This window comes from Odocoileus virginianus, chromosome 17 (genome assembly GCF_023699985.2).
Source record: "Odocoileus virginianus isolate 20LAN1187 ecotype Illinois chromosome 17, Ovbor_1.2, whole genome shotgun sequence".
Taxonomy (NCBI): domain Eukaryota; kingdom Metazoa; phylum Chordata; class Mammalia; order Artiodactyla; family Cervidae; genus Odocoileus; species Odocoileus virginianus.
In genome coordinates this window covers 38,013,056-38,034,940 of record NC_069690.1, presented here as the reverse complement: position 1 = coordinate 38,034,940, position 21,885 = coordinate 38,013,056, and the positions used below count along the sequence as shown (strand labels likewise).

At 36.9% G+C, this 21,885-nt stretch overlaps 1 protein-coding gene across 3 annotated transcripts in view; it reads left to right on the top strand.

The window, feature by feature from the left end:
- FBXL20 (F-box and leucine rich repeat protein 20) overlaps positions 1-21,885 on the top strand; it is a 96,593-nt gene that overhangs the window by 60,010 nt on the left and 14,698 nt on the right. For all 3 annotated transcript variants that reach the window (XR_002315331.2, XM_020901769.2, XM_020901770.2), the window contains exons 3-9: positions 4,611-4,665; positions 7,557-7,631; positions 8,799-8,893; positions 9,365-9,433; positions 17,058-17,153; positions 18,695-18,821; positions 20,145-20,219. Coding sequence is in view for 2 of the 3 variants with exons in the window: in XM_020901769.2 (XP_020757428.1) it covers positions 4,611-4,665; positions 7,557-7,631; positions 8,799-8,893; positions 9,365-9,433; positions 17,058-17,153; positions 18,695-18,821; positions 20,145-20,219 (592 nt within the window). In the remaining variant the exon portion in view is untranslated. The remainder of the gene's footprint in view (positions 1-4,610; positions 4,666-7,556; positions 7,632-8,798; positions 8,894-9,364; positions 9,434-17,057; positions 17,154-18,694; positions 18,822-20,144; positions 20,220-21,885) is intronic.

The window sequence follows — 21,885 nt, the reverse complement described above, 5'->3', positions numbered from 1 at the left end:
TTATGGGTGTAATATGACTCTTCTTCTCTAAGGGAGAAATATGACTATGTCTACAATATAATTACTTATTTACTCAATCTTAGATTGCACATGAAATAACCCATTACACTTCTGAAGAATCTAATTAGAGTTCATTATTTATAGTTTTTGGTAAGAGTTCATTTGTTTTTGGTCTTTGGCCTGGTGATATACAGAAAATACAAGAGTTCAAAAGTTACATTGGTTCTCTTTTTTTACATTCATTTAAAATATTTTAGTTCATTTTATTCATCTCTGTGTATTCAGTTTGGAGTTTTATTCAGTGTATTCATTTGTTTATTTTTAGCAGATAGGTAACTTGGCTGTCCCCAGCCTACAAACTTTGTGTCCCATGTTGTGGGTGGCCCCTGAAATGCAAGTTCACTTCTTCTAAATTTAGCAGCTTGGAGTGTTTCCACCACACGCAGTAGCCAGAGGTCTCTTGGGGGTTTGGATGGAATTTGTACTCCCTCACCTCATTCTAACTCTATTTCTCTCTTCACTTCCTGTTGCCTATGGTTGCTCCAAACTCTGCTCTTGATTCCCCTTCACAGGTTTCTATTCAAGTTCTAAGAGCCCCAAGTACAACCTGTTAAAACCCATGAAAAAAAACGAAACACCTGGAGAGTCGCTTATTGTTCCCTTTTCCCCTTTAATAACTGCCTGCATTTGTTCACTCTGTTGCCTTCAGATGGTTGTTGTTATATTTTGTTCACAATCTGATGTTGTATCTAGAAAGTTAGTCTAGTGGAAACTTACTCAGCCATGACCAGAAGTAGAACCGATTTTTGTTTATTTCTGACTTTATAAAACAAACATGATCAGAGACCAGATAGATCTGTCCAATAGGAGATATGTCCCTCCTTTCTGCCCCATCCCTGTCCTTCTTTTTGAATCTTTAAAATGAGTTCTGACTGAAGAATGATTCTTGACTTTGACTTCTTTTGAGTATTAGATCTCAACTTAGGTAGATGCCATCTTTGACATTCATTTTTTGTTAGTGGAGATGGATTAACCAAAAAATTCCTCTTCATCTAGAGATTTGAATTTGTACATTAATGAAAAGGCTTTGCTGTTATTCACTGTTGTCATCTTTCTACCCTGGTGTATTTCAGTCCATGATCGGGGGTTAAAAACGTGAAGGTGTAGTTGTCTGCAGTTTGGTTTAAAAATATCTGAATTGCACATCTTTTATAAATGTTTTTGAAAATCATAAATTATCACCTTTATATAATATTCATAAGAATTACCTGGAGAGATTGGTTTTTTAAAAAAAATCTGCAGATATCTGGGCTCCACATTCAGAAATTCTGAATACCTTCTGAATACTTTCTCTAGGACCATGCACATCTTTTTTTTTTTTTTTTTTCATATGGCAATAAGATCTACTTATAATTAGATCCTAACTTCTTCCACATTATATTTCAGAAACCTAGCCAGTCTTTTTGCTTTAATGGGGAAGATGAGGCCTACTTTGCTTAAACTTGGGTGGCCTAAAGCTAGGCCAGTTTTTCAACAGTCCTTTGATAAGAGATGGGGAAAGACTTATTGAAGCAGTCAAGCAGGATCCTTCAATAGTAACAGAGTTTTCATTCTCCCTCAGTTTTCTTATCCCTTTGATCATAACCATTCTGGTTATGGATAATAGGTACCCTCAAGAAGGCATTGTGTAAAGGGTTGCAGTGTAAAGTACCAAGCCTGAAGATAATGAAAAGCAGTATAATGTAGTTTTACTGTTCTTGCCTGTCATATAAAAATAGCAGTATCGTTTCACCTTGACTTATCCTACAAATGCATACTTAAAATTATAGTGAATTTTTTGTTTAAATTATTGTTAACCGTATTTAGAAGGATAAATGATGTCTGTGAGCCTCCTCTTCACCATTCTCCGTTTCCCCAACCGACCTCTCCCCTTCTCCAGCCCCCAGTCACTGTAACTAAAACTCTTAGTGGCTTATCCCATCAGTCCTTCTATTTGGGTTTCTAAAGGTAATTGTCTCTCCTGTCAACTATGTAGGATAAGTAGAAGCCAGAAGTTACTAAATAATAGCAGACATTTAGACAGACTGTGGAGTGGTTGAAGGGATTTAAACACAGAGCCTTGTCATATCCATCTTAGGCTTCCCTGATAGTTCAGTTGGTAAAGAATCTGCCTTCAATGCAGGAGACCCCCATTCGATTCCTGGGTCAGGAAGATCCCCTGGAGAAAGGATAGGCTACCCACTCCGGTATCCTTGGGTTTCCCTTGTGGCTCAGCTAGTAAAGAAGCTGCCTGCAGTGCAGGAAACCTGGGTTCAATCCCTGGGTTGGGAAGATCCCCTAGAGAAGGGAAAGGCTACCCACTCCATGAGGTAGCCTGTGACTCCATGGGGTCACAAAGAGTCAGAGATGACTGAGCAACTTTCACTTTCAAGCATGGAAGCTTATTCCGTCTATCTTACTAGGAAGCCAAATCAGGACTGGAAAGTCCAAACTATTATTGCCATAGAGGGGCACAGAGGCTGTATTTGTCTTCTTTCTCTCTTTTTAATGGAGCATAATGTCAAACCCAGGTGAAAAGCCAACTCAAGGGAATTTTGACATTAAGAACCCCAGACAATACATTCTAAGAATGGAATTATGATTGTTGGGATATGTGCTTCAGAAAGTCTCCTAGGTCTACATTTGACCTCTAGCCTGAGGTTTCATGTCTGTCTATTATGCTTTACTTTGTGGAGAACCTTTCTGTTGAAAGGTTACCAAACCTAGTCTAACTAGGATCCATTATCTAAAACTTCTCTCCTCTGTCTCTGCTGTGTGTAGCATTATGTTTATGCCAATTACTTAGGGATTACTGGTGATTTGGCAGATATGGGATCTTGAGGAAGCTCCACAAAAAAGATAGCATATAGTGGATGACAGGGAAAAGCAGAAGCATTAAGCAGTGTAAGAAGGTTTGTTGCACTTACTATTTCCTAAAACTTACTGTTTTAGGAATTGAGGTACCTAGATTGATAGTGTATGTGTTTATTTGGGAGTGGAGTTTGTAATCAGTATTTAAAAAGATGGAAATTTTATTTTATTAAAGAGAGCCATCAGGGTTGTAGCAGGGTCACCTCAAGGGATCAAGAAAGGCATTCACACTTTCCATCTGTGAGAAAATAGAGAAAATTACCATATGAAAAAATATGGTATATGTATACATTGGAATATTATTCAGCTTTTAAAAAGTAAGGCAGTTCAGACACATGCAACAGCATGGATGAACCTTGAAGACTTGAAATAAGAAGCCTGTAACAAAAAGGCAAATACTGTATGATTCCACTGATACGAAGTATGTATGGTAGTCAGATTCATAGACAGACAAAGTAGAGTGGTGGTTACCAGGAGCTGGGGAAAGGGAAATGAGGAGTCATTGTTCACTGTGTATAGAGTTTCAGTTTGGGAAAGTGAGAAAGTTCTTGAGATGGCTAGTGGTGGTGGTGCTTGTGCAGCAGTGTGACTAAACTTCATACCGTTGAACTGTACAGTTAAAAGTGGTTAACTGGTAAGTTTCATGTTATGTATATTACCCAAATTAAAAAATAGTTTTAAAAAACTTTATTTACAAAATGTATGTAACTTTCTGTCTGATGTGATTATTAACTCAGTTTATTTCAAGTTCTAAAATGTGATTGACAGCCTCTAATCACCAAATAGTTTGTTCTGTTACAGTAACTTGGAATAGAAAATGTAGCCTTCATCTCCAGATTGATGCTTCTTGACCTGCATTTTGTAACACTCCAGTATCCTATCACAAGGAACATCATCTTTAAAGTACATGCTATATTGTACCTTTTGCCACCTACAGAATAGCTTTGCTTGCTATTCAGATCAAAATGACCTTTAAAGGTATTCATGAGTAAGGAGACCTTGAAGCTCAAGTGACCCATTCATTTTATTCCCAGGGTGCTCTGACCTGTCTTTATGGGTGGCCTATGGTATAGAGAGTTATCGTTCTTTAGGCAGGTTAATTATTTCAAATAATAATGCTTCAATAATATTACTTAAACTCTCTAAGAGAGTCTCTGCAATAATACTAAGTTGTCTAAGACTGAGAAAAAATCTAGGTGGTGTTTCCTGACATTGATGTGTTAAATGAGTTTTATAATTTTCCAAATTGGAATTAAATATATAGAGATTTAACATTTTACAGTTGCTAATTTTTAGGTGTTGCCAATATTTTATTTTTTTCCCTTCATAACTGTAAAATTCTTTATAAAGATATCCCTCCCTTAGCCTCTTTCTTTTGATAATCAGAGTATGGAAATTGCTTTTTTTTTTTTTTTGCTTTTTTACTTTAAAAAAATGTATTAGAAATATTTTATCATCCCTTGATGTGAATGATGAACTTGTACTTACACATAGCATTATCAGGTAAAAGATGACTTTCTCCCCTGTTTTATATGGGTAGTATTAATCTTTATAAATTGCTTCGGCTTTTTGTGTGATTATTTAAAGGACTTCTGTCTTTTTCTGCATGTGTTAACATAGCCAATTATTTATAGGCAAAAATCAAGAGAAACTCCTTCGTCATATAATGTATAGTAAAGTTTTTCTCCCTCTCTTTTTAGGATATTTTCTTTTCTGGATGTTGTTACCTTATGTCGCTGTGCTCAGGTCTCCAGGGTAAGAGTGGCTGACATGATTAGAAGAGCATCCCTTCCTGACATTAATGATAATCAGCTTCTGTAGCAGACGAACCGTTTACTTCAGATGGTGGTTGTGTGTTACGTTTCCAAGGATGTTGTTGCACCCATGGCATCCCTAAACCCATGTTAATTCTACAGTGGAATTCTACTCTATTGTTTCTAACTTCAGTTTTTTTGAAACGACTATTTCTATAATACGTGCAGAGGAAGCATCTTCAAGGAAAAAGCATATTACACATGCAAATTAAAAGACTAGACTTTACTTAGAACTGTAATAATATAGTGTTTCATCATGTTTCATCCTACTTCATTTTATGTATATACATGGAAAGCTTTTGATATCTCATGGTATTTTTTTTCTCAAAAGGTTATAACTAGAATTTAATTTTTAAGAAATTATAGAGCAAACCAGATTCCTTTCTCAAAGTCAGTTCTGCATTACGCTTACTTAACCAACCTTTGACAATTGACATTACTGTGACAAAACAGTGAAATATCATAATCTTATTGTTGCGCTAATACTAAAAATAGAATCTCTATTGTGGGAAAATTACATTATGAACCATTCCTAGTCTCTTTTGTAATATAGATATATAATAATTAATAAAATGAGTGAATACATATAATTACCACCTTTTTATAAAATGAACAATGGCTTTTTGATTGTTTAACAAATATTTATTGAGAACCTGCTATGTGCCAGGTATAGTTGTGGGTGCTGAGTATGTAATATGGTTTTATCAGAGTATTTATCTTTGTAAAGACAGGTTTCCTTCAAATCTCCAACACCGATTTACTCAGGAAAAACAAAAAAGCACAGAACTTAGCATAGAAAATTCACCTTATCTTGCTAACTTTAATGTAATTTCTACATCCTAAAAGCCATATTGAAACTGTGTATCAGCTACTTAGGAAACAGGCAGTCATATTTTGATGATTTCTACTCATGACATTTCTGTTCCTGGTGTCTGAGTTGTTGCCCTAGTCATAGCTGGTACAAATGAGTTGGATTTCTTTTCTGTCTACGTTTGAAGCTGAGGTCATCACTGAGAAACAAAATTCCCAGACTGGTGTCTAAACCTGTTCAATAGCAGAGTCTCATTTCAAGAATGTTGATTTGAGTGAGTTTTAATTGTTGTTTTCATGTTCAGGTTCTTCTTCCTTCTTAATGTGTTTAAACTTAAAAGGAAGCCCAATGCCAGTCTTCGTTAAATCTGTACAGTTGGTTCATCAATGGTTAGCCTGTTACTCTCTGTACTTGAAGTATTTTGTTAATGTGCTTAAAAAAAAAAAAACACTCTGGAGAGAAACCTGTCATTCCTAATTTTAGTCTCAGTTTAGCATGTTTCCTGCTTGCGGGAAAAAGTAGTGTGAGGAAATGAGAAATATCAAGCCAAATCAGAGGTATATTTAGCCCATGAATTTAGTGAACACATGATCTTCACGAGTTTTGTCTCTTGCCTCCCGTGGAGCCATTTAAGAACGCACGGGGGGCGTCCGTCAGGGGCCAGTGATAAAGAACCCGCCTGCCAGTGCGGGAGACGTGGGTTTGATCCCTGATCCAGGAAGATCCCACATGCCACAGAACAGCTCAGCCTGTGCGCCACAGCTGTTGAGCCTGTGCTCTGGAGCCCTGGAAGCCCAGTACTGAATCCTGTGTGCCCTAGAGCCCGTAGTCAGCAGCAAGAGAAGCCACCTCAGTGAGAAGCCTGCACACCGCAGCTTAGAAAGTAGCCCCCACTTGGTGCAACTAGAGAAGAGCCCACACAGCAACGAAGACCCAGCGCAGCTGATAAAAGATAAATAAAATGTTTTAAAAGAAAAAAGGAGAAAAACATTAGAAAAATATGAAGCCACAAAATGAGAAGTAACACTGAAATCCTAAGAGACCATTAAAGATTTCTAGAATAATGACTGTGTTTTCCCCTGTACCCCTGGCATATGTCTTGCTGGTTGTATGACAGTTACCTGGGACTTAAAAGTGTACCTGCAGTTTCCTTTTTACAATTTCAGTATAGAATCTGTGTTTTGAATTGTTGTAGAAGGAGATGATATTCTCAGTTGATGACTTAACAGGATTAAGACTTTTGCATACACTTTAAATTTAATAAGGAAAACTTTTAAAGGCTTTCTGATTAAAATACAATGCAGAATGATCCATAGCAAGTTAACTCTGTGGAGTCATTTTTCACCTTATCCTTAAAAGTTGAAAAGCTTTCTTGCCTCTCTTTAGCTAATTAAAGAAATGTATTACCATTGAATCGAGTTGAAAGGAAAGATGACCGATTGAAAAACATGCCTGAGTGAGCTAATTGGTAATGAGGAAAGCATTAAAGTCTCTGTCACGTATATAGAGAAATGATAGTGTCTTTTGTAAATCCCAGGTCACAGTTTCAGGTCCAAACAAGTGATGCTATGGATTAGCGTATTTTTATTGAACATGGTATATGTATTGAACACAGTACATTCAGAGTCCATCTTCTTTTTTTTGGTTTCATCCTCACCTTGTTCCTAGAGTAACAGCCTTGCTTTTCACCAGTTGGATCATCTCATTTTGAAATTAGAAATTCCAGTTAGAAAACAGTCTCTGACTATGTACTTACTACAAGCTGTCCTTTCCCCAGCCCCCAGTGTAAGATCTTTCACAGCTGCTAATTTCTATACCCACTCATTTATGAGATAATCTACTTGGAGAATAAAACATGAAGCAGAAATGAGACTCACCTTTTGGGAGTTAATGATGGGGGTGCTGAGACTTTTTTTTGGACAATTTCAATCATTAGTAGGTTGACTTTTGAACTTGGATTTTGCTGGCTTTTCCCCTTCATTTCAGCTTCTGCTCATTTTGTGTCTTTTTCTTCAAAATAGGCCTGGAATGTTCTGGCTTTGGATGGCAGTAACTGGCAGCGAATTGACCTGTTTGATTTCCAGAGGGATATTGAGGTATAATTATGTGGTGTGTGGCCCCATTTCTCTTGTTAGAATGTAATTACAGCATGGAACAAATTAGCCTCAGCTATATAAACCTCCTTTCCCTGGAGAGAGAAACCATTAATTTCAGTGCATCCGAATTTCATGAGAGCCTGCAGTGTTCCCCAAGAACTTGTTCAGGCTTTGAGAATAAGCAAAATTATTTTACTGAAATAGTAGTAAATTATTTATTACTAAGTTTTTGTTTTTATTTTTGTTGTGGAAATATGGACCTGTGTTTGCTTTTTTTAGGAAGTCTTTTCATATCCGTTTATGGAAAAATAAGTGGAGTTAAGAACTTACTGAGGCATATAATATTTGCATAAATTTTTCTTGGTGAGCATTTTGGGTTCTAGGAGAACCTACAGATAGTTTTTCTTTCATTCTCCAGAAAAATTTATTGGATTACTTTTGCTGTGGAGAGATTTTTTTTTTTCCCTTCTCATTTCTCCCTCCTACTTCATCCTTAGTATTGCCTGTTTTCTCAAATGAAGAATGGCTTAAGCTTATATTGTAGTAACCTGAATTTTAACTCTGTGGTCCTTGGTTCTCTCATCTGGAGAGTGCAAATCATAAGCTTCCTCACTGTGTTACAAAGATTAAGTAAGATTTAGGTTTAAATTTTTTTCAACTGGGTTGGGTTTTTGTTTTTAAAGTACTAATGAAGCTTACTTGTCTTGAGGATTCATGTAAGAAGTTTAAGAAACCTCACATGAACTTTCCATTATCTTCAGAAAGTACCTTCAACATGGTGGATTTTTGTTTTTCCCAGTTCTGTTTATCTTCATGGATGTAAATGTTTAAAGCAACCTAACCCACGAAATCATTCAGCAAGCTTTTGTTAAATGTTCATTGAGTCTCTGCTGTACTTACAGTAGTATAGTAAATAACCGAAACAGTAACACAGTGATATAATAAGAGAACTACAGAGCACCATTTCCTCAAATACAGAGTATCTTAAAGATAAACAAAATAAATAACAGTATCGAGTTTAAGCATATTTTAAATAGATCAAGAAAGCTGATTTGATTTAATTAGGTTTTTAAAGCGAGTTAGAAGCATTTTAAAAATGAGAATGTGTTCTTTGCAAAAACTATGTGGTGGCTTATCTTTTTGTATACCATCTTCTCTTTTTTACAGGGCCGGGTAGTGGAGAATATTTCAAAAAGGTGTGGGGGCTTTTTACGAAAGTTAAGTCTTCGTGGGTGTCTTGGAGTAGGAGACAATGCTTTAAGGTAAAAACATAGCCACCGATTAACTGATCTTACTGACTGAAGTAAAAACAACACGAGACACAGCGGCATCTCACCAGCAAAGGCGGGGATTGTTTTCATGCTCTTAAGCTGTTCTGAACCCAAATGCACATTCACTGCTTATCATACAAATATCCAGTAGTGGAATGAGTGGTTTGGTGAATAAAACAAGAACACGTGCTCCCCCCCCAAAAACTAGCTTCCCCATATTATAAGTGGTTCATTTGGAGCCTTGAGTAAAGTTTGTTGTTTGTTTAATTCAAGCTCGGATAATTTTAACTTTGGTTGACAAAAGGATTGATGTTTAAAAGTTGAAAATTAATTTCTTTGTAACTTAATGACTTTTTGTACTAATATCCAGATTTGCTGTTATGTATCTTCTATTATTTTTTTAATCCTGAGAATTGTGCACATTTTGCCTCAGACCCTTTACTTTGTTTCTTTCCTGTAAAGAACCTTTGCACAAAACTGTAGGAACATTGAAGTACTGAATCTCAATGGGTGTACAAAGACTACAGATGCGTAAGTATTTTATATTTTAGAAGGGTAAGTCATAGCCCATTGTGTCCTGACTATACTAGCTTTAATGTAGGCTACTAAATAGATTTAGTAAATTTCATTTGGTTTTATAGAGAAGAGATGTTTCAAGAAAGAGAAAGTGACTTTAGAAGTTAGAAGTGGAACAAAAATCTTATTTTGGAATTTGACCCAAATTCTGCCTTGAAATTTAAAATAAAACTTGATACTTGATATTATTTAGTAATATTGCTAGTTTTGTTTTCTCTATACCTCCACTCTTTTATTTTTTCATTTTATCTTATTGTGAAAAATTCCCCAACAGTGTAAATAATGCATTTCTTTTTTTGCACTGAGTCTTCGTCGCTTTTGAGCAGCCTTTCTCTAGTTGTGGCAAGTGGGGTCTACTCTTTGCTATGCTGTGGGGATTTCTCACTGTGGTGGCCTCGCTGCAGAGCACAGGCTCTAGGCACGGGCTTCAGTAGTTCAGCATGCAGGCTTGAGGGCTCCGGAGTGAAGGCTCGCTGCTTGTGGCACACGAGTTTAGTTGCTCTGCAACATGTGGAATCCTCTCAGGCCAGGGATAGAACTCGTGTACCCCACATTGGCTGGAGGATTCTTATCTACTGCTCCACCAGGGAAGTCCCAATATGCATTACTAAAATAAACGTTTCGGAAAAATAAAAGCTTTTAACATAAGGACATTAAATTCATAAATTACCTATCTTAAAATCATCAAATAACCACAGGTTAATGATCAGAATTTTACATGTTCTAGTGACTTTAGAAGTATATTAAATATAGTTTAAAAGAAAAAAGATACTTTAAAAATCAAGGGTGGATTCTGATAACAACAGTCACTGCCCTCCTGCTATAAACAGCTCTAAAACTGTACAAAACATAGAAAGCAAGCAGTCTGAAATATTGGACAATATGCAGAGCAGAACTGAGAAAAAAATGAGGTGAGCCTTATGATTGTCGTGGCTTTCTGCTTGGTGGCGTTTTTGAGATAATGGTACAGGAGAAGGAATGCAAGCAGGGCACAAAGTTCTGTCTGATTTGAAGAGAAAGAGATCAAAGTTCTGGGAGACCAGGATGACTAAATAGGTGTCTTGAAAGAGGGAAGCTACTCAAAAAAAGACTACAGAAATCTTCGTAAATTTGGCTGAATAATAAACTATATATGCACATACTGAGACCCCCCAAAAGCTGGGCAAAGAATATCTAAAACAGAAAGAACAATTGCTGGGAAACTGAACTGAAGAAGAATTGCCAGAACTTAAATAAGGCAGCCATAAAGAAGGCTGAGCGCCGAAGAATTGATGCTTTTGAATTGTGGTGTCGGAGAAGACTCTTGAGAGTCCCTTGGACTGCAAGGAGATCAAACCTGTCAATCCTAAAGAAAATCAATCGTGAATATTTATTGGAAGGACTGATGCTGAAGCTGAAGCTCCAGTACTTTGGCCACCTTATGAAGAGCTGACTCATTAGAAAAGACCCTGATGCTGGGAACGAATGAGGGCAGGAAGAGAAGGGGACGACAGAGGATGAGATGGTTGGATGGTATCACCAACTCAATGGACGTGAGTTTGAGCAAGCTCTGGGGACAGTGAATGACAGGGAAGGCTGACATGCTGTAGTTCATGGGGTCACAAAGAGTCGGACATGACTGAGCAACTGAACAACAACAGTATTGATAGATCTATGGTATTTATAGGAATAATATATAAAATATGTTAGAACATGAAAGTAATAGCACAAAGGAGTACATATTGGAGTAAAATACTTATGTTTTGTGAGAATTAAGTTACTGTTCTGATATAGGTTGTGGTAAATTAAGATACATATTATATTCTATGAGCAAACTATAAGAAAATAACTCAGGAAAAAAGGTAAAAAAAAATCAACAGAGGAATTGAAACAGTACACCTGATACAAGAAAACATAAAGGAGAGACAGAGGAACAAACTTAAGGAAAACATAAAGAGATTACAGAATGGGAGAGAAAATGCAATCATATCAATAATTTTACAAGGACTTCCTTGGTGGTTCAGTGACTAAGACTCCATGCGTTCAATGCAGGGGTTGCTGATTGGATCCCTGGTCAGGATGCTGAGATTCTACATGCCAGGCAGCATGGCACCGCCCCCCCCCAAAAAAAGATTAAAAAACCAATAATTTTTATTAAATGTGGACAGACTGAACCCTTCACCCAAAAGTCAGATTGTCAGTATGGATTAAAAAACAAGACCAAGCTTGTGCTGTCTGTAAGAGACAAACTTTAGATTGAAATTCAGAAATAGGTTGAAAGTAAACAGATGGAAAAATGCATACTGTGCAGATAGAACACCCAATGATTACAGAATAAACATTCTTTACAAACATACTTGGAACATTCTCTCAGATAGAGCATAGATTGGGCTACTAAATAAGTCTCAATTTAAGAAGATTAAAATCATTCAAAATATATTCTTCAACCAGAACTAGAAAATTTAACTAGACATTCTCAGCAGAATCTTTGGAAATTCAGCCTCATGCTTCTATGTAATTTTGAACTGAATGAAAATGAAAAGCTACCAACATTTATGTGATGCGGCCAAGATATTAATACAGCTCTGCAATCCTGTGTCACAAAAGAGGAAAGGGAGAAAGCTGTTATCAGTAACAGTGGTCAACATTGAGAAATTAGAAAAGGACTTCCCTGGTGATCCAGTGGTTAAGAATCTGCCTGCCAGTGCAGGGGATGAGGGTTTGATCCCTGGTCCGTGAAGATTGCACCTACCGCAGACCAACTAAGCCCGTGCGCTGCAGCTGCTGAAGCCTGCTCACACTAAAGCCCATACTCCGCAAGAGGCACCACAGCAGTGAGAAGCCACCACAGCACAGCGAAGAGCAGCCCCTGCTTGCCCCAGCTAAAGAAGACCCATCAAAGCCAAAAATAAATACACTAAATGTTGTAAAACTTAGCAAAAAGAAGAGCAAAGCCCAAAGCAAGCAGAAGGAAAAAATAAAGATTAGAATGGATATCAGTGAAACAGGAAACAAAAACAGTAACAAAATCAATAATCATTGAAAAAAGTTTTTTTAATTGACAAACCTAGACTGAGAAAATAAGAGGGTAGGCTCAAATTGTCAAAAGCAGACAAGATGAAATGTTTGTCAGGTAATATCATAAATAAATTTAATCAGACAACCTAGGTGAGATGGACCAGTTCCTGGGAAGGTACAGATTAACAGTCTGAATAAGTCTATAGAAGTAAATACAATAATTCAAAATTGTCCCACAAAAAAAAAGCCCAGGCCCACATGACTTCATTGGTGAGTCCATCAAAAGAAGGAAGAATACTAATACTCAAACTCACTCATAAAGTAAAAGAGGAAATAATTCATAACTTGTCCTGTGCGGTCAGTATTTTTCTGATTCCAAAGGCAAGTGAAAACATCACAATAAAAGGAAGTCGACTATATTCCTCAGACACAGAGATGGAGAAATACTTAATAAAATTTTAGCAAACTGAATCCAGCAACATATAAAAGGGTTGGATCTCATCTGAATGGGATTTATCCCAGAAATACGTGTGCTTTAACATCTGAAAATCAATTAAGGTAATTTTTCATAATAATTAGAATAAAGCAGAGAACAGCAGGCTTTTTTGTATAGGGCTGGATAAGGAAATATTTTAGGCTTTGTTGGCCATGCAGTCTCTGTCAGTGTCAACTCTGCCAGTGTTTTACAAAGTGGCCACAGATAGTACATTAACAAATGAACATGGCTCTGTTCCAACAAAACTTTATTGCATGTTGCTGAGATTTTAATTTCATTTAATGTCACATGTCACAAGATAGTATCTTCTTCTGACTTTCTTTCAACCATTTAAAAATGCCAAAACCATTCTGGACTTCCTGGACGTACAAAAATAAGCAGCTGCTGAGATTTACTGTCCTCTGGAGTGAATTTAGGACAAAAACCACATGATCATTTTCATTGTGATGGGCAGCTTATAAACTGGCCCCCAAATAATTGCTGGCTCTTCCTGTTTGCACTTTTGTGTAATCTTTTCCCCTTGAGTGTACACTGGACATAGTGTCTCATTTCTAACAATAGAATACTGCAAAAGAGATTGGGTATCACTTTGGAGATTAGGTTCCCAAAAGACTGTGTCTTCTATCTTGCTCTTTCTTCTCCAGCTCTGGGGAAGCATTCTGCCCTCTTGTGAGTAGCTCTCTGGAGAGGCCCATGTGGCAAGAAACTGAGGTCTCTGGCCAACAGCCAGCAAGAACCTGAATTCTATCAAAAACCAAATGGGGAAGCTTGGAATTGGGTCATCTTAAGTCTGCCAATCTCCACTTAACCTAAATGAGCTTGAAGGGGAAGCAGTATCTTGCCACCTTTGAGATGATTCCAGCGGTGACTAGTATACCTTGATGGTAGCCTTGTGAGAGATCCTGAGTCCAAGTCACCCTGCTAGGCTGCCTGTGCACTTATTCCTGACTCATGAAAACTGAGATAATAAATAACTATTATTTTAAGCTGCTCAGTTTTAAGGTAATTTGCTATGTAATAGATAACTAATGCTTCATGAGATGTAGTAAAAGCACATTACAAACTCTTAACACTCATTTATGATAAAAGTTTTCAGCAGGGAATCTCCTGGTGGTTTGATGGTTAGGACTGAGTGCTTTCACTGCTGGGGTGCAGGTTCAGTCCCTCATGGGGAACTTAAGATCCTGCAAGTTGAGTGGCACAGCCAAAAAAAAACGCAACAAAGAATAGAAGGGAGTTTCCTTAATATGATCAAAAGCTTCCATGAAAAACCTACTGAGAATAAGAAGGACCAGATTTCTACACTGAAAACCATTATATATCAGGAATACATAGAGAAAGCGGTAGATAATAAAAAGAGGTGGCAAGAATACACAGAAGAACCGTACAAAAAAGATCTTCACTTCCCAGTTAATCACGATGGTATGATCACTCACCTAGAGCCAGACATCCTGGAATGTGAAGTCAAGTGGGCCTTAGAAAGTATCACTACGAACAAAGCTAGTGGAAGTGATGGGATTCCAGTTGAGCTATGTCAAATCCTAAAAAATGATGCTGTGAAAGTGCAGTACTCAATAGGCCAGCAAATTTTGAAAACTCGGCAGTGGCCACAGGACTGAAAAAGGTCAGTTTTCAGTCTAATCCCAAAAAGGGCAATGCCAAAGGACACTCAAACTACCGCACAATTGCACTCATCTCACACACTGGTAAAGTAATGCTCAAAATTCTCCAAGCCAGGTTTCAACAGTACATTAACTGTAAACTTCCAGATGTTCAAACTGGATTTAGAAGAAGCAGAGGAACCAGAGATCAAATTGGCAACATCTGTTGGATTATCAAACGCAAGAGAGTTCTAGAAAAACATCTATTTCTGCTTTATTGACTATGCCAAAACCTTTGACTGTGTGGGTCACCACAAACTGTGGAAAATTCTGAAAGAGATGGGAATACCAGACCACCTGACCTGCCTCTTGAGAAATCTGTATGCAGGTCAGGAAGCAACAGTTAGAACTGGACTTGAAACAACAGACTGGTTCCAAATAGGGAAAGGAGTACGTCAAAGCTGTATATTGTCATCCTGCTTATTTAACTTAACATGCAGAGTACATCATGAGAAACGCTGGGCTGGATGAAGCACAAGCTGGAATCAAGATTGCTGGGAGAAATATCAATAACCTCAGATATGCAGATGACACCATCCTTACAGCAAAAAGCAAAGAAGAACTAAAGAGCCTCTTGATAAAAGTGAAAGAGAAGAGTGAAAAAGTTGGCTTAAAACTCAACATTCACAAAACTAAGATCATGGCATCTGGTCCCATCACTTCATGGCAGATAGTTGGGGAAACAGTGGCAGACTATTTTTGGGGGGCTCCAAAATCACTGCAGATGGTGACTGCAGCCATGAAATTAAAAGATGCTTATTCCTTGCGAGAAAAGTTATGACCAACCTAGACAGCAAATTAAAAAGCAGAGATATTACTTTGCCAACAAAGGTCGGTCTCGTCAAGGCTATGGTTTCTCGTAGTCATGTATGGATGTGAGAGTTGGACTATAAAGAAAGCTGAGCACCGAAGAATTGATGCTTTTGAACTGTGGTGTTGGAGAAGACTCTTCAGAGTCCCTTGGACTGCAAGGAGATGAAACCAGTCTATCCTAAAGGAGATCAGTCCTGAATATTCATTGGAAGGACTGATGCTGAAGCTGAAACTCCAATACTTTGGCCACCTGATGTGAGGAAGTGACACAATTGAAAAGACGCTGATGCTGGGAAAGATTGAGGGCAGGAGGAGAAGGGGACGACAGAGGATGCGATAGTTGAATGGCATCATTCACTCAATGGACATGAGTTTGAGTCAATTCTGGGAGTTGGTGATGGACAGGAAGTTCTTACAGTCAATAATAACAAGGCAATCCAATTAAAAATAGGCCTGGGACTTTCCTGGTAGTCCAGTGGTCAAGACTCCGCACATCCATTGCATGGGGCACAGGTTTGATGTTTGGTCAGGGAACGAAGGTCCCGCATGCCACACAGTGTGGCCCCCTAAAAAAATCAATTGAAAGAAAAGAAAAGCCCTAAGCACTTAGACATTTCACCAAGGAAAGAGATGATTGGCTAATGAACACAAGAAAGAGTGTTCATTACTAAACTGCAGAATAAAACCACAAGAGGAAGTTTGACAAAGGCATTTATGATACATTTGGGAAAAGTTGAATACAGACTGGGTGTCAGACATTAAGGAATTAAAACCCTTATATGTTAGAAATATGTCCCCAAATATTTACAGGTGAAATATTATGTCTGGGATTTCCTCTAAAAAAATTGGAACAAGGAAAAAAAAGGAAGGAAATAGATGAAATAGCAATAGTAGAATATTGATAAATGTCAAGAGTTTAATGATGGTATATGTGCCTTCTCTGTTATTTAGTCTTGAGAGTATATTTGAGATTTTCCATAACTAAAAAAAAAAATTTAAATGAGGAACTTGACCACTGTGAGAAAAGAGCTTTTAACAAATTCATAAAGGAAAGCAGGCAGTAATATTACATCACTTAGTTTGTTTCAGCCTAACACTGGTCCATCCTCAGTATACCTTGCGAAAATCGGATTATTTTGTTAATGCCATACACAAGGTTATCATGAACAGAAAGAGATTTAAGAGAAAGAGTAGAGACAGCTTTTGGTTTTCATGTATCACAACTTGCTCGCATGTTCTCGCTGGCTTTCTGGTGTTGTGAATTTACAAAATGTCTGTAAATATCTCATCAGCACAAATGTAGTCACTGTCAGTAGCTGTTAATGTTTCCAAATGTGAATCAAGAATGATCTTCCCCCCGTGCAAATTCTTACACACAGCACAACTTTTTATCCTTTGAGAACCTACCTCTTCCTTGGCATGAAAGGTCCCTGGATTTATAACTACTTTTTATTAATATTTGGGGTATGGAAATTTTATAGTTCTTGTAACACATGAAAATCATGTATGAAGTTCTAAGGATGTGTTATTTGTTTATTGAAAACTGTGTATAATATTATTATATGCTTAGTAGACTCTGTTCATATTTGTTTATTATTTTCTCCTTTTTCAGTACATGTACTAGCCTTAGCAAGTTCTGTTCCAAACTCAGGCACCTTGACTTGGCTTCCTGTACATCAATAACAAACATGTCTCTAAAAGCTCTGAGGTAAATTTCTTCTAACAAGAATGTCCATTAATCAGAACAAATACTTATTTAAGTTTGAATTGAAGGAAACTTTTGTTTTATAGATGTGTACTGTGGTTTGGAGTTGATTATTTGTTTCAACACTTGCCCAAATTATAGGACAAATTCAGGTGAAATGACTAGCAGTAACTAGGATTTCTGAACAGAATAGTACTTTGTACATGAATGAAGTGCTTAGCACAGGATTCTGTATGTAGTAAGCACTCAGTAGGTTTTAATTGTTTTAATGTGAATGTAATTTTTAAAACTACATTACAAAAAGATATGTCTTAAAAGGAGGATGAAGTGCTCATTCTCTGTACTTTTATTACTTTTGTTATCAGCCTTGTATAAATGATTATGGTCCCATGCATTAGTTACATTTATGAATAATAATTAAATTATTAAAAGAAGAAATGTAAATTTAGTTAAGTAGAGTGTAAGTAATATGAAAATGTGGCTCCTTCTATACCTTCTATACTTAGAACACATGTATCTAAGGCTGGTTATTATAGTAAATAAGGTAGTATAACAGTGTTCATAGTTTATAGCACTTCACGTAAATGAGCTCATTTATTTGAAAATCTTGTGAGGTAGACACTTTTCAGATAAAATCTAAAACACTTCTGAATGCCAGTTATTGTGATTTCAACCATGGGAGGTAACTGAATAAGATCTGTTTCTACCCTTAAGTTTCTCAGAGTCTAGAAGAAGAAAAAAGACACTTAAGTATGTTGTATTACAGAGGAGTAAGTGGCAGGGTAAAAATGAATGCGTCAGTTTGAGGAGAACATGGAAGGACTCTTGCTAGTCTTGGTCTGAGAGAGGCTCCGGCAGACTTCCTGAGGTGACTGCCTGAAGTCACAGTATTAATGCTGAAGAATGAACTTGAACCAAGACCCCTTGGCTTTATTTTATAAAACAAAGCAGTATTTTCCAAAGAATGCCCTAGAGCTTGGGATTCTTCTATCGTTTAAATGTGAAATCAAAAAATGAAATAGTGTTTGATAGAAGGCGGAGATCTAATATCATATATCCTAAATTCAGCCTGTGTAAAATATACCCTAGATATGTCCCAGAAAAGAAAAATTTTCAGATCCTTTGTAATTTTTAAAAGAAAATTTTCCGTGTCCTCGTTACTAATGCTTTGATAAGTGCTTGAATTGTTTGATAGAAAAATTTGAGATTGAATCTCATCATTAATTACTCTGTTAACTTGAATGAAGGAATCACTTAATTTCCATTTCCTGTCTGAGACCGTTAAAGTTATGATAAGTGCAGAAAGAATATATTTTGAAAAGTATAAAGCTCCATAAAATCTAATATATCTGAAAAACAGCATTGTGCTTGAGCTTGTTAAGGTAGATTTGAGCTAGCCCTCCTAGTGGTGTAGTCCCACGTGAACACCACAAGCATTGATAAATGCGCCTTTTGTTGTTATGGAATAACCAATAAAATGAGACATTGGTGCCTTTGGAGTTGGATTTAGTCATATGTTTGTTTCGTTTTGTTTTATTCCTAAGTGAGGGATGTCCACTGTTGGAGCAATTAAACATTTCCTGGTGTGACCAAGTAACCAAGGATGGTATCCAAGCTCTAGTGAGAGGCTGTGGAGGTCTTAAAGCCTTATTCTTAAAAGGCTGCACACAGGTAATAATAACTCCCTCTCTTACTTTACATTGATAGAGGCACCATGAGCTTGGTGGGCAGCCCAACATGTTGGCTAGAGAGATATGTATTTGTGTGTTATTGACCAAAAACCCATGCTTACCAAAAATTATTTTCCCTAGAGTGAAAAAGTAGAGGAGGGAATTCCTTGGATGCCACGCTTCCACTGCAGAGGGCATGGGTTTGATCCCTGGTTGAGGAATTAAGATCATGCATGCCATGCAGCATGGCCTTCCCACACCCCCACCCCAACCCCCCAAAAAGGAGAATTAACACCTGACCAAAGATAAATTTTTGAGGAGAGGCAAAGATGAGGAGACAAAATCATATAGAACAGGTGCTGTTGGCAAGAAGGGTTTCATGTAATTTAATCTGAAAAGAAAACATGCCAGGTTGTCACTGCCTGAGACCTTGAGCTGGATGTGCAAAGTTTATAGCAACCTACATTTTATAGTGTTGATGCTTATTTCCTGCCAGTCACATCTCAAATCCAACATATTTTATCATTAAAATTTTTAATATCTCTGTGTTTTACAGTGGGGGGAAAAAGGAATTGACATGGTAACAACATCTGGAAGGAAAGGATCAAGAGTGGGTTTAGAAGTGACTGACAGAGTAGGGCTATGCTCTTATTCCCCTTTTTTTAAATTAATGATTGCTAAAACCAGGCCTTGGGTTCTGTTTTTTAATGCCCTCATTCTTTCACCATAATGGGAGGATTTCCCATTGTTTGAAACAGTGCTTCGAAAGTATGACTGCCTTAAAACAACAGATTGAACTTCTGGTTATTTATGGAACCCTGAAAAATATTGATTAGGATGCATCATTATAGTCAAGTTACTTGCCATCTGGTCTCAGCACTGTATTCATAGCAGTGATCTTCCAGCAGCAGATAAACTGCAGATTCCTTTCTCAGCTCCTGTTCTCAAGTTTGTTAAGGAACTTTACATGGAGTGTAGAAATGTGAAAGTTACTTTAGTTTCAAAATCCTTCAGCAGAATGCTGTGAAACATATTTAATTTATTAAAAGAAATATCCATGAACACTAGGCAGTATTTATCTTTCCCTTGATTTGGTGATATGAATTTAATGTGGCCCAAACTGATGACAAAGACTAATAACTGTACTAATTATATGAATTGCATTGTTATATGATTATTTGAAACTTGGTTGGCAACATTTGAAATATATTGATGAATGTGTACACTCTGTGTGTATGTACACTCTTAAACCTTTAAGATTTTAAAGCTTTAAAATATTAAACAATATCAGTAATAGTTTTTTCTCTCTTTTTAATTTTTCTAGCTAGAAGATGAAGCTCTCAAGTACATAGGTGCACACTGTCCTGAACTGGTGACTTTGAACTTGCAGACTTGCTTAGTAAGCAGTCCTTCCGACCACTCTTTTGTGCTAGTAATTCATTTCAGTAATGTTATTGTAAGAGTTTCAGTCATAAAGACCAGCAGTTTGTCCACTTCATCCCTGAGGATTCAAGTAAACATCATGCTTTTTTACATGCTCAGCAGTGCTCACTCCTAGGGCCTTTGACATAGATGAGATAGAGAGTAGCTTATACAGAATTCCAAGTAAGCTCAAGTATAACTCCACCCCTTTCTCTTCTACTTAGAAAAACTTACCTTTTAGAAGTAAATTATTCATAAACTTTGGCTTTTTTTTTTTTTCCAGTTTGTCCTTTAAAATATTTTTGGTAAGTTAATTGCAGTCACATCATTTTAAGATCTATCAGTGGGTCATGACTATTGGGGACCACTGATATAAGTAGATGACAAGCAAAGTATAACCTTTAAATTATTCTCAATTAGTATTTATAGTTTACATTTGGTTTGTTTATTTAGACTATCAATTTTGTGTCTATCACAAACCCCCTGGATTTTGCTCGTAGAATTAACAAACTATTCAGGATCCAAGAACAGTGACAGTACACCTTTAACTTTTCTCTCTTGCCTTAAAAATTACATATGTGTGTTGCTTTGGAGTGAGAGCCTCTCATCGCAGTGAAAAAAGTTAGTGAGTGTTTTCCTTGTTTTTGCTAAACCTTCTGGTTATTATATTTTCCCTTTATTCTTTGGTCACTTGAGACTTAAGAGCACAGTGGTCATTTTAGGACGACACATAGAGGGCCATGTTTTGTGTAGTTAAAGCATCCTGTCCTTCCAGCCCTTAAGGGATGGTGCTATAAGTGATCTGCTTAAGATGCTCCTGGAGACTGAGTTAACGGGATGATGTTTTGATTCCCATAGTTGCTAACTACCAGAAATTTGCCTACTTTGATTTATGAAACTGAAGTATTTGGCATGAAAGAAAGATCTTACACAACTTTTGTAAAAATGAAACCGTCATCTTACAGTGATAGAAAAAAACTTACACATCTTCAGATTTTATTTATGTACACATGCACAGATATTATATGTATGTTACATATATATAAATACATACATACCATACCTAGCATTTACCATTTTAGTTTCATTTCCTCTACCCTTCTGGCATAAAGAAGCAGCTCTGTCATATGTGTTGTACTGTTTACCTTCACCCAGATCTTAGGGCATGAGTCATTCCGTCATTCCTGTGTGATGTGATGAAATGATTCTCAGTATTCATAAGACTTCTTGAAGTTTCTGCCTGAAACTGTTGAAGTGACCAAAGTATATACTTAATGCAGTCTCTTCTTCTTGACTAATTTGCAAACATAAAAGTTTAGTAGATGTTTACTCTTTTTAAAAATCAAGAGTATTGGTAATATGACTTTCTTCATCTTTTTTCCTCAGTAATCCCTTATAGACTTTAAAACATGAAAAAAAAAGGCAGCACAGCCCTCAAAATACTTTCCTGTGTATATACGCCTTATCAACTCAATCTTATGACAGATCTTGAATCTGTCTTTGCATCCATTTTTCATTTGCGTTTCTACAATACTGAGAGCATACTGATTTAAGCAGTGAATATTTAAAGTTTGAGGGTTTTTTGTTTGTTTTTTTCAGTTGTGCTTACAACCGAAGAATACTGCTTGATTAAACAGAAATGA